Source organism: Macadamia integrifolia, chromosome 5 (genome assembly GCF_013358625.1).
Source record: "Macadamia integrifolia cultivar HAES 741 chromosome 5, SCU_Mint_v3, whole genome shotgun sequence".
NCBI lineage: Eukaryota > Viridiplantae > Streptophyta > Magnoliopsida > Proteales > Proteaceae > Macadamia > Macadamia integrifolia.
Window position 1 is genome coordinate 8,681,230 of NC_056561.1, and position 12,154 is coordinate 8,693,383.

Genomic DNA, 12,154 nt, shown 5'->3' on the forward strand with positions numbered 1-12,154 from the left:
GTCGGTTACGCAGGAGGAGCAAAGATCTCGGTTAGCAGTTGTAGGTCGTCTTCAACGGTTGTACAGGGAGGCCACTGTCGATCTTCGAATGAAGCTCCCCAATATGTACATAAGATTTTTAAAAGGGTCGGTTTGTCGAATGAATTGTTCCACTTTTTTGTTTCGAGAAACAAGCGAAACAAGTAAAACTTGTTTCGTCATTCATGTTTCTTGAAGCATAAATTGTTATAAATTTCAATTTATGCTTCAAGAAACAAGTAGAACACAACACTTTTACCAAACGGTATTTATGCCGTTTCTGTGTTTCTGAGAACAAGAAAACACAGAAACATGTTTCTGGTTACGTTATCAAACGGACCCTTAATTAAACACTTTTTAAATTGTTTCTCTATTTCTAAGAACAAGACAGCGCAAAAATGACAGAAACGAAACATTGTCACCCGATGCCTAAGGGCCCGTTTGATAACTTTTTAAGAGACACATTTCTTCACAGAAATGGCAGAAACGGAACAAAAAACATTTGATAAAACTGTTTCGTTTCACTTGCTTTTAGAAATAAAAATAAAAATTTCTCCCTATTTATCATTCAAGAAACATCCCAGTTCGCTGTTTCTAGAAATGACTAGTGGCCATTCTTTTGCTGATTACTATCGACTTCCATAAACATAACTTATCAAACACCTTCAATTCTGTTTCTATTTCTAGAAACAAAAATTTATGTTTCTGCCATTTCTTTAAAAACGTTATCAACCGGCCCTAGGATTCTTTCTTTCTTTCCTATCCATTCATATCCAACCAAACACAGCCTAATAAAAGGAAGTGTACGTACGGTACTCAAACCCAAATGTTTTTCAGAGCTCTGTAGCCTGTAGAGAAGATCTATTGAACTAATAGTACAAGACAAACTGAAATTTTTAACTTCATTGGACGATACAGATTCTAAAATCTTAAATCGAAATCTATCTACTTTTCTGTAACTGGTTATTAATTTCTTTGGGGTAGAACCTACCAAAAAAAAACCTTTTTTAAACAAACAGAGAAATCAAATCACAGTTCTTGCTGATCCAGACCGGTATGAGTCTCTTCACCAGTTCACCACTAAACCCTCATTGAGGGACTCTGTTAAGCTAACTTTGCTCATCAGTGCTTCTTCTCCTTCTGCAAGAAATAGCCCAGATCTCAAAAACTCAAAATGATCAAAGGAACAAAGGGAGTAGGGGGAGATCAAACAAGTATGAGATAACCTGAGTTTTGCTGCAGATTTATAACAGATACCCATTTGAAAAGCAATTAAAGATGTAGAAAAACAGGGAAAGGCAGGAAAAACTGGAAATCGTTGGTATGGGGGGTCTGGGGAAGATAAATAGTCACTTTCAGGGTAAGAGAGAGAATTCCCTTTTCTCACTCTCACTTTCCCAGACTCCCATCCCAGCAAATTCCAGAAATTCCATCTCCCTTTCCCTTCTTTCCTTCTAACATGATTTCTTCTTCTTCTTCTTGATGTTGAAGAGCTAAGGGCTTGAAAGAATGGAAAAAGGGAAGAAAAGCCGGAAATCATTGGAATGGGAGGGTTGGGCAAGAAAATTCCAAGGCTTCCTCCAATCTTCCCCTAAGGAAAACAAAGGAAATCATTCTCTCCTTCTTGCCTACCTTCCCATTCCCATACCTTCCGGTGATCCATCTCCCTTGCCTCTTCTTTTGTTTGTCATCATACTCCCAACCTCAACAGAACATTATATAGTATGATGTGGAGGCGTGTAGCGGCATCTAGGGTTCCCACAAAAGTTTTTTTTTCTTTTTTTAATTAATTAATTATTTTTATTTTTTTATTTAAGGGTTCCCCACAAAAGATGATAATGTATAAAACTCTAGGGGGAAAAAAAATTCTAGGATTTCGTCATATAGATTCCTCTAAAATTATATAAACGCCATGATACGGATGGAAAATTAGAAACAGAGGGAGGCATCCCAAAATTCCTTTTGGATTAATACTTGCCTTAAAAATATGGACATTTTTAAATGGATATGAACATTTACCCAAAAAAAAAAAACATATGAATACAAATGGAGTCTCACTTTTTTGATTATGTGTTAATTTTGAACTTCACTTTTTCTCCGGATGCTCTTAATTTATATCTCAACATTTTCAATCCATATCTCAACATTTTTAATCCATATCATTCAATTGTCTTAGTTCTTTTACCTTTTGGGTTTCTTTTTCCTATTTTATTATTAGTTGCTATTTATTTGAACAAAATAAATTATATTTCAAATCATCTGAATTTTGATAATAATAATAATAATTATTATTATTATTATTAAAATACATTCTTAAAAGCTATTTCATAATAATAATAATAATAATAATAATATTATTATTATTATTATTATTATTATTATTATAGAACTGAATTTTGATACCTTGTGATCATACACCAATAACTCTAAATAGATACGGATATAAATTGAATTTAATTTTAGACTAGCCATTTAAATCCCTTACTTACAAGTGGAGGATTTTTATTAAATTGCCTTGGGAGTGGAGGATAATGATGGTAAATTGTGAAGGCAGGAGGAGCTCCTTGGTCTGCCAAACTCAGCTGCGCCCATATAGGGCCCCACCAAATAAGCTTTTGGTTGGTGGCAACCAAAAGGTTCACTTACTACCCATGCTTTCATCTACTCTCGTGTTAGGTGGTAACAGATGGTGTGAATTCAGGACCTGCGTGGACCTGTCATCTTCAATGGGTCAAGTCTCATGGGCCTGTCTTATGTGAACGAAGTCAGTGGGTCATGGGGATTGCACAAGTGAGCTCAGACCACTCTAGTCACAAATCTCTCAGCACTGAAGCCCATATTCAGGTCCAGATAGCAAATTGCAAGCCTGTGATGGGTTTAAATTTATGGGCGTGTGGACTGGGCTTGCTCAATGTCCTTCGTAATCAGAACGTCAACTATGACTCACAAGAAGTGAATTTTTTTTAGAGGCAATCATTATTAGCACTTGAAGAAAAGCCAATCCTGAGTTTTAAATTATTGATGTCTCTGAGGTTAATTTTTTTACTTTCTTTTTTAACGAGGATTTCCAGACCTTTGGCCCAACTATTCCCTTGGAACACATGTATGCTCCCTCCCAATTCACGTGAGTGGGGTCAGCACCAGCTACTATGAGAACCATAGAAAGCATGGGTTGGACCCAAGGTAATAAGGGGAGAAAATCAGATAAAAACCTTAGCAGGTTAATTCTGGAGCTCACTTAATATGCAACACCTAATCAGGCCTAGAATTTGCTGGGTCATTTTTAAAAAGTTTTCAAGGCCCATTATCAAATCTTAGGTCTCTCTCTCTCTCTCATCTCTCATATTTGTTCAGGGTTCACCCTTACACACCAATAAAGGATGAGACTCCATCCTACATGAAATATCTATCACATTCCATATAGAACTAAGTTTTCCTTCATCAGGTGGTAACATTCATATTTTTTCCTCCGATTTACAAACCCCTTATAGAATTTTGTACCATTTCAGAAAAAAAAAAACTCACAATACCCCCAAGATGCATTTAAAGCACCCACAGTGAATGGATGAAGAAAAACTCGGTCCATATAATATTCATAAGAACACATTTTCTAATACATTGAGCCACATAGCGACCTTATTTAACACTTATTCAACACACCCCCAACCCAACACCCCCCCCCCATAAAAAAAAAAAAAAAAAACCTTTATTTAACACTACTAATGACATAATATTAGGGTTATAATCTTCCTCTCAGCAGCCGAACCAGATTGATTTGATGCTTCCTCAGGGGACAACATATCCTACAAAGACACAAACAGTAATGGAAACCATTTAGAGAGTGTTAGAGCAACAAAACCTTATTAACCTATTGGCACCAAGGACCATTTCATGGTAACAATGATCTAAACCTTGGTGAGTCAACTCATTTTGATCCATTGGAAATTGATAGAGCCATATTCTATTAACATAGTATCAAATAAATTTAATAGTAAGGGAGAGGGTATTTGGTTTCTTACTTCCACATTTCTTCCCAACTGGTCTGTTTCTGATGTTGCAACGTTTCGGAACAGTGATGGCAACAGCAAGGTTGATTCCGGCTTGTTTTGCTAAGGGAGACAAGAACACAGCACACAAACACCTTGGGGAGCTCTTGATCAATGCTGCAACCCTAGTGCAGCAAGCAGGAGGGACCTTACCTTTCGCACTTTTGGCTGCCGAAATACAAGGGCTCAAGCTAGCAGCTGCGGAGTTAATCGGCGTTTTCCCACACTCGCCGGCGGCATCTATTCCTTGAATGTAAGCAAGTGAAAGTAGCAGAAGCAGGGTCATGGTAACAAGGGGAGTGTTGACGGTGGAAGCCATATTTGTTGAAGGCTATAAGCTCAAAATGGGGTACTGATCACTATGGTAGGAGGGGAAAACCATACTTTATAGTGATCTTCTAAGTGGGGTGGTTGTGGTTACGTGTATAATGATGGTTCGACCGTTCAAAGGTCAATAGTTTCATCCATGCATATAGATGCATGATAGGATGAAAACAGTGCCACCTAGCTCAGTGGGATGCTTCCACTCTTTGTTGTTTCAACCCTTTTTTTGGGTGCTCTTTGCACATCAAAATTAAGTGGGTAGGTGTCACTGTCTCGGGTCGGACCCACATTTCCTTTGGGTTTTGTTTTATATTTGTTCACATTCTAAGACGAGGATGAGAGTGAAGTTTTCCTTCGTCCTATGGTGAACATCACTATGCCATTCTTATTAAAAAATGACCGAAGGCTTGAGAGACCACCTCCCCCCTCCCCCCTCCCCTCGAGTGGGTCACAGTGAATAGGTGGCCTCGAGGAAACTCAATCTAGGCCAATATGTTATTTGTTTGGTAGCTACAAATAGCAACCCTTGTTCTCATTGATTAACTAATGGAAAGTTCTCAAATTGGGGTACTTTCAAATCAATATCAATATTGGAACTCTTTCTCATAATAATGTTTAATTGTAAATAAACTTACTTAAGTTTTTACATTTTAAGATAGTTAGTTGAAGCTAATAATATCCATTAAGAGATCACTCACAATTGAGTTTCATTCAACCAAGTTAGTCAATTAACACTCATTAACTAACCTAACTCCACACAATGATCGAATGCAAATCCATATATAATAATAACTTTAAATGATTTTCATGAACTGAATATTATAATTTTTCTCATTGTGAAAGAGAATCAAACAATTAAATCTCCTTGCAATATATGGAACACAAAGTTACTAGGTGGAGAGACCTTGCAATATGTGGATAATGTTATAAGGTGGAGAGAATGTACATCTTTACTTAAACTCGTAGAGAGACACGAGGGAAGAATAAAGGGAAGAGGATCCTCATGTTGACCACATGGAATGGATTCCATTCAGACCAAGCTAATGCGATTATGGGAGGATCCATATGTCATGAAGGAGAGAGAATATGAAAATTCATATGATGCTAAAAGCATTACCATCATTTTCCAAAGATTAAAATACCGTTAAAAGGAAGAAAAAAAAAATATGTTTGTTTTCGTCTAACCATAAAGACATTGCTTTATAGGTGAAATTTTATTAATCAAACAAACCATGAAAACATCTACAATGGAGATTGAGATTGAGATTGATAGGCCGAAGGCCTAGATACCTGTCGTCGGTAAATAAAAAAAAAAAATCTGCAATGGAGGGACTTCCCACCATAAACCCCTCTGACCCAAAACACTAGAAAAACACCACTCCAAAGTCTAAAAATAGCCCATTTAATTATATATATATATAGTAAGTTTGTAGTCTAAATAGTAACCTCCTTATTGAAGATCCAACTGAAGCGCAAGGTCTGTGGCTCCATCTTATGGGAACGTTGTTGAGTTATTTCGTGTAACTTTCGGACCCTGGGTGCCAACCTACAGACGAAATCTTGGGCTTGACAGGCCGCACTGTTTAAGCCCTCTAGTTTCTCTAGCTTCCACTGCTCAACCAGAAAATCTATTATGTCTGCGTAGTCTTTGACTGTGTATACACCAATCCTCTGTGCAACGGCACTGAAGTGGTCAAAGAGACACGGGTCTTGACCATCGTACATCAAATAGGCAGGCATGGTGATCTTCTTGCGCAACATGTTCGCGATCCCTAGAACGGCATCAGAGGGGTCCACCTCTAGTAGCTTCTCTACCATCTTTAAATATGCCTTCTCATGCCGCTTCTCGTCTGATGCGATCGTACCGCAGATGCGTGCCAATACAGGGTCTCCATACTCCTTCGCCAACCGGCCCGTGTTGCCATGCGATATGAACGTTGCCCGCTCCTGGAAGGACGCGTAGACAAAGAACAAGTATGGATTGTTCTCTGATCTTGTGTCCTGTCCAAAATTACAAATATCACACCTATAGAGAGACAGTCTTTGTGTGTTTAATTTGGGTTGACAATGGATCAAGTCCTCATATGAGAATCATTATTTTTACGGGTTGATTAACACAGATGAAATCTATCTGTATGGATCAGCTTGTACGATAATGGTTCTCGTACCTTATCCACACTCTTTAGGGTTTGGGTGTCTTAAGATGAATATTGGGAATAATGGGAAAGACATTAGCAACTTCCTAGAGTATGAAACAAAATAATAATGATCTTTGGTGGGTGTATAACTTTTACCCTTTAATTACATTTGTATTTTGATGATTAAACCTAAGTTGCAAAAACTGAATTTTCAACCGTTTATAGATTTTATACTCTTAATTAAATTGATTTGAAAAAAGAATATGATCAACCCTCAATAAGAAAAAGTATGTACAGGGAACTCAGCCGCATTATATTGAAAAATATGAACAAAATTGACGATGAAAAAAGTTTTAATTTTAATTTTTTTTTCAATTTTAATATAATATATATTTTTTTCAATGATGATAAAATCCTATCATTTCCTATGTATACTCAAAGGATTTGTAAGATATGATAAATCATTTAATAAAAATAAATAAATAAAAAGAATAGTAACAAATATTGAGAATTGCATAATGTAAGTCACCTTCAAGTTATTTTGTAATTTATATATAAGTTATTTTGTTGTCAACCGTCCAATGAGCGTTGGACGGGCTGGTTCATCGGAGATGATCTAAGTCCCTTCCAAGGGAACAAAACTTTGTTGCTGCTTAGGTTGTAGCCAAGTACCCACAACCCTTGATAGTAGCTAAGGGAATGGACTCACAGGGGTAGGGGTAGAAAATTTTACCCTAAGAGAGTATTTTCAAACATACACCTAGGATTTTATTTCTTTGACTGCTAGTGGCTGCAACCCGGGCAACAACGGAAATTTTTTTCTTTCCAAGGTGTTAAATAGTTTTTTTTTTTTCCAAATATAACACACTTCTTCTTTAAGTGGAGTTAAATTTAATTACAACATAATACACGGCATGGTTTTGGGATTGGTGGTAGATCAACCGAATCATCCAAACTAGATTAATTTCAGTCATAAGTGATCCCATATCAATGAATCAATATAGACCACGGGTAAAATGATGAAAAAATCATTTATAAATAAAAATTAAGGGTATATCTATAAAATCAACAAGATCAATACGAAGTTTAATATAACCTGGAACGGACTAGATTAGACCTTAATGGACAGATCTACCCCTTTTTTTTTAATTAATTTTTATAAAAATTTTACCCTTAGATCAGGATCAGGGATTGATTAAGATCGATACCGTTCCAATCCAGCCAATTAACCATTCCGTTCGATTTTTTAAAACCATAATCCGGATAGAAATCGGCGACCCCAATACCGATTTCTAAAACCGTGGGAAACGGTACTCACCATGCCATCTGCAATAAGGTGATGGATTGTGCGCTCGATCATAGGCATATTGACGCGTCCAGAAAGGTTCAGATATGTTCTAAGCAGATTGCCGTGCCGGTTCTCTTCTGCGGTCCAACCACGGATCCAGACAGCCCAAGGGTCCAGGCTTGCTCCGGTCTGGTCCTTAATCCCATTATGCCGGTTTAACATAGACTGGTACGTAGGCAGGGCTTCTTCGGTGATCATGTCACCCACCATCACCACCAAATACTCGTCGGGCAACTCTGACATTCGATCACGTAGCTTCCTCACCTGCTCGACGAATGAATCGGACGACTTGGAGGAGTCCGGCAAGAAATCTTGCGGCTGCCAACTTTTCTCCACCGGTTGAAGCAGCGGAAGGATCGTTTCCTCCGCCCACCCGCTCAGCGACTTGAACACCTCCTCCTTCTCCGGAGGCATTGAGTTCTTAATGGAAGGTGGCACCGCGGTGGCCAAGACTGATTGTCTCCGGAGTTTGACATTATAATGCGTCAGATTCCGGCTGTTTGGGAGGAAGGAATAGTACTGTGGTGGATGGTATAGAGTGTTTGATTGCAGCATATTTGACTCTCTCTCTCTCTCTCTCTCTCTCTCTCTCTCTCTCTCAGTCTCTCTGTATGACTAGCTCAATTGTCGCTGGAGATACCGGGAGAGATGGGAGACTTGAGAGGAGGATCCTCTATTTATTAGTGTTTCCCTTGGCATTCGACCACGGTTTCTTGTGAATTGGTCGGTTTGGTCCAGTTTTATCAGTTTTAATGTGAGAATGAGTGATATTGGTTTGCTATCAGGTTCAGTCCGGTTTGGGTTCAATTTACCATGTATTATACATAATTATGGGAAGAAAAAAAAAAAACATGTTTCTTTTTAATACACAGTCGTGTATGAAACACGTTCAATAATACTTCAATTGTTGAATAAGCGTATGAGAATCGAGTGTTCCTACTCAAAGGTTGAAATGTTGATCGTGTTCATTGACAATCGTGGATCAAACCTTTCACCACTTATATATCCTTGGTGGTAAAATCTCTGTTGAAAAATTTATCCAATATATAAATGCTAACACACGTAACAAGGGGAATAGAAAACTAAGGTTGGTAACGAAAAACTCAAGCATCATATACGTACATCATAAACCTAAAAGTAATAAAGAAACTTTAGTTCATACTAATAAATATATAGCTATATATGGCTGTCATTGCCCTTTGATAGGGGTGTACCTTAAGAGTCTATAAACCTAAAAAGTAATAAATAAACTTCAATTCATACTAATCAAATATGAGAAAAATATAGGAATGCTAACGGGTTACAAAGGTATTAGGAATGCTAGCATTAATTGGCCGTTAGATTAGATGGATCGGCAACAACATCCCCTTCACAGTCCAGCCTCGCCTCTTAAGTCTTCACTGCCGTCTTGTCCTTCACGACTCCAATGGCAGTTCCATCGTCACTATGCGAAAGAATGTCAGTTTTGAAAGTTTGTTTTGATCCAAAATTGGATTTCTAAATCTTCCTTTGTAATAGTGCCTTTTTTGTTATTATTTTTACCTTTTTCAGATTTCTAAATCTTCCTCACTTTCTAGATCAATCTTCTGTGAGGAGGAAAACAGAAGGGAAATAAAAAAGAACAGGTGAAAGTTTTTACTCATCCCTCTGAATTCGGAAATCCAATCCAACAAATTAAAATTATTTAGTAAAAATGTCTTCTGAATTAAGTCTTATCCGAGCAGCAAGAGGATGCCCACCGAAAGGGAACCTGCAAGAGGGCAAAAGCACAACACCCTTTACCCGACGTCTGAAACACGTGTATTTTTAATCTTCAAGACCTCAGCAGAGGCACGTTAGCGCAGTGCACAACCTACCATTCCGGCATGGTTTGAATCGTTAGACCATCATAGAAAATTGCAGAGGGGAGGGGAACATCGGATGATCCCAAAACATCCAAAACCCTATGAACACTAAAGACATCTGAAACCCTGCTTTCTGGGGTGGCTGAAGCAGTGTTTCGACAGGGTTCCGACATGCTTGAATCATTAGACCGCAGTGTTTTGGTGTGCTTGAATCGTTAGACCGAGGGTGGAGATAAAATTAGGGGAGAGAAAAGGTGTAGCAGTAGAGGATTGAAGGTTTAAACCTCTTCTTTCAATCCAACGGTTATATTTAGGATGACCAAATCTTACGATTAATATTCTGTTAGCATTCCTAATTCCATTGTAACCTGCTAGCATACACATCCCTCTCCCAATAAATATATAGATATATATAGCTATCATTGCACTTTGATGGGGTGTACCTTGAGAGTCTAAGATCCACCCACATGGGGTGTTTCAGACCACTCTCTTACTAATTTATGATGATCTTACTGATTTAATTCGGGAGGTAGATAAGCTGGCCAAAATATCAAAAGGACATTCACGGGAAAGAAACAGGCCATCCTCTTAAGTTAATTTATGGCACTCCGTGTTTCCTACCAACTCAAAATGACTCACATGAGTACGGTGTGGTACAAAACACTTTTTAACTATTTATATTCTTTAGGAACATCTTTTGGGAGAAAATGCGTTTGGTAACTAATTTTTATGTGCTATTTATTTTTTTCAAATACTATTTTTTTTTGGGCATTGCTCATGGTTTCAAGTATTGATATTGTATCGGTCGTATAGGATTGGTATCAACTAAGACCAATCCCTGATCCTTGACTAATCTGGATCGATCATCCGTATCGTTTCAAGGGTAAAATAGTAAAAAATTGTACCTTTAAAAAAAACAAGGTCAAAAACGATCGATACGCACCGATCCGGTCTGATCTGGATCAATCTTGATAAATACTAATACCGTTTCCTCTAAATCCATGGCATTGCCTAAAACATTTCTATCGTTCTTGTGGATTCATGATGCAAGAAAAATTTTCATAGAGCATTACTGAATGAGTTGCGAAATGATTGAAAATCTAAATATGAGACTTCTAGCATACTCTATATCAGTTTTCTACAGGTTTCATGAGGTGTATACCAATACTAAAAGGTTTCTTTGAGAGTGGGTGACCCTCGTGCCCAAACACATGCGGTCAAATGACCCATTTACCCCCATAAAATGGAAAAGGGTCTTCTATGTGGATGTTTTCTTGTGCACTCCTGCATGCGTGGGAACAACACTCTAAGCGTGTCGATCGGTTGGGCCCGGCCAAGCCTAGCGGGCCTCTTGGCTTGCACCATGAATTGCCTATTTAAGGAATTAGTCGAGATTTGGTTGGATTTTGAGCTTCTACAATCAGGCTAATCGGGCCATAATCAAACTATAAACGGGTTAATGCACCATTAAAGTTTTAAACAAGTCTTAAACAGGTTTTAATTATCTTAAATTTTAGAAATTTTAATATATTTGTTAAATCAACAGCAATTTAAGGAATTTTAATATATTTGTTAAATCAGCAGCAATTTAAAAAGGACAAAAGAGGATTGACGGTGTAATCCATTGTGTATTGGTGATGGGGATTTGATTTCTTCAAACTCTTAAAGTCTTGTCTTCATCTTAAATTGTCATCACTTTGGTGGACCTGAAAGAATTCAATCCCATATATCGACTTGTAAGGTGAAAGAATCCAAGACCATATCAACCCACATCATTTCCTTTATGAAACATGACGCGGTAAAGAATGACTGGTGATCTTCCTCGCAAGACCTGGTACTCCACGCTAGACCTGCACAGAAGTGCAGACAAAGGAGAGCCGGGCTAACCCGACGGAGGACCCTCCGATGCCTAAGTCAGATTTCTTCCATAACAGTTACTCAAAAGAGTTTATTATGAAAATGGTCGATCTCCTTTTTTGGGGGCTTACCTCGATATTTATAGGCAGTGAATGACGAGAGGCAGTTGAGGAAAGTCCTATTTTGGAAAGTAGTTCACTCTTGTTAGGATAACTCTTGGGAGAGTCTCACTAGATAACCATTACCTTATTTGTTAGGTGATGAGCACATTTATGTGTGAAATCTAGGGTAGTAAAACATGCATTTTACATATTTAGAATGGAGCTACCTTGGGTTTTATTCTCTTTTTGCAGGTTTTGTATTTTCAAGGCCTTAAGGATTATCAAGCACTATATCTTCAATTTTACACGTAAAGAGGTCCTATTTCTTTTCATGGTTGCGAAGAGGACGAAATTCTGAGCAAGATGGACGTGTTCAATTAAAAGTACACATTCGTTTGGTCACCCGTACAAATGATTATTCTTTTTGGGTCAGAAAAAGAATAATGGATCAGAACTGAACCGAGATGCAGAACCAGCC

At 37.9% G+C, this 12,154-nt stretch overlaps 2 protein-coding genes and 1 long non-coding RNA gene across 4 annotated transcripts; all 3 read right to left on the reverse strand.

Annotated features, from left to right (window-relative positions):
- Positions 1 to 894: 894 nt before the first annotated feature.
- On the reverse strand, positions 895 to 1,924 carry LOC122079113. The gene is made up of 2 exons (XR_006140277.1): positions 1,245 to 1,924; positions 895 to 1,158 (listed from the first exon to the last, which is right to left on the reverse strand). It is a non-coding gene; the product is annotated as an uncharacterized LOC122079113 (long non-coding RNA).
- A 1,658-nt stretch (positions 1,925 to 3,582) lies between these two features.
- Positions 3,583 to 4,439, reverse strand: LOC122080141 (non-specific lipid transfer protein GPI-anchored 15). 2 transcript variants are annotated; one of them, XR_006140606.1, is made up of 3 exons: positions 4,038 to 4,439; positions 3,729 to 3,821; positions 3,583 to 3,658 (listed from the first exon to the last, which is right to left on the reverse strand). XR_006140606.1 is itself a non-coding variant. In XM_042647042.1 (2 exons), exons 1-2 carry the CDS (start codon positions 4,381 to 4,383, stop codon positions 3,805 to 3,807), a joined length of 363 nt encoding a protein of 120 aa, XP_042502976.1. In that variant the 5' UTR covers positions 4,384 to 4,439; the 3' UTR covers positions 3,583 to 3,804. The 2 variants fall into 2 exon arrangements, 1 of the variants encoding a protein (XP_042502976.1); XM_042647042.1 differs by having other exon boundaries at positions 3,583 to 3,821.
- Positions 4,440 to 5,557: 1,118 nt separating this feature from the next.
- LOC122078940 (stearoyl-[acyl-carrier-protein] 9-desaturase 6, chloroplastic-like) lies at positions 5,558 to 8,370 on the reverse strand (the record flags this gene model as incomplete). The annotated part of the gene is given in 2 exon segments (XM_042645146.1): positions 5,558 to 6,389; positions 7,845 to 8,370. Coding segments are annotated over 2 exon segments (1,093 nt in total), but the record flags the coding sequence as incomplete, so codon positions are not given.
- Between the last annotated feature and the right edge of the window lie 3,784 nt (positions 8,371 to 12,154).

Coding starts and splice junctions, on each gene's coding strand:
- LOC122080141 (XM_042647042.1), bottom strand. CDS start 4,383: ATGGCTTCCACCGTCAACACTCCCCTTGTTACCATGACCCTGCTTCTG.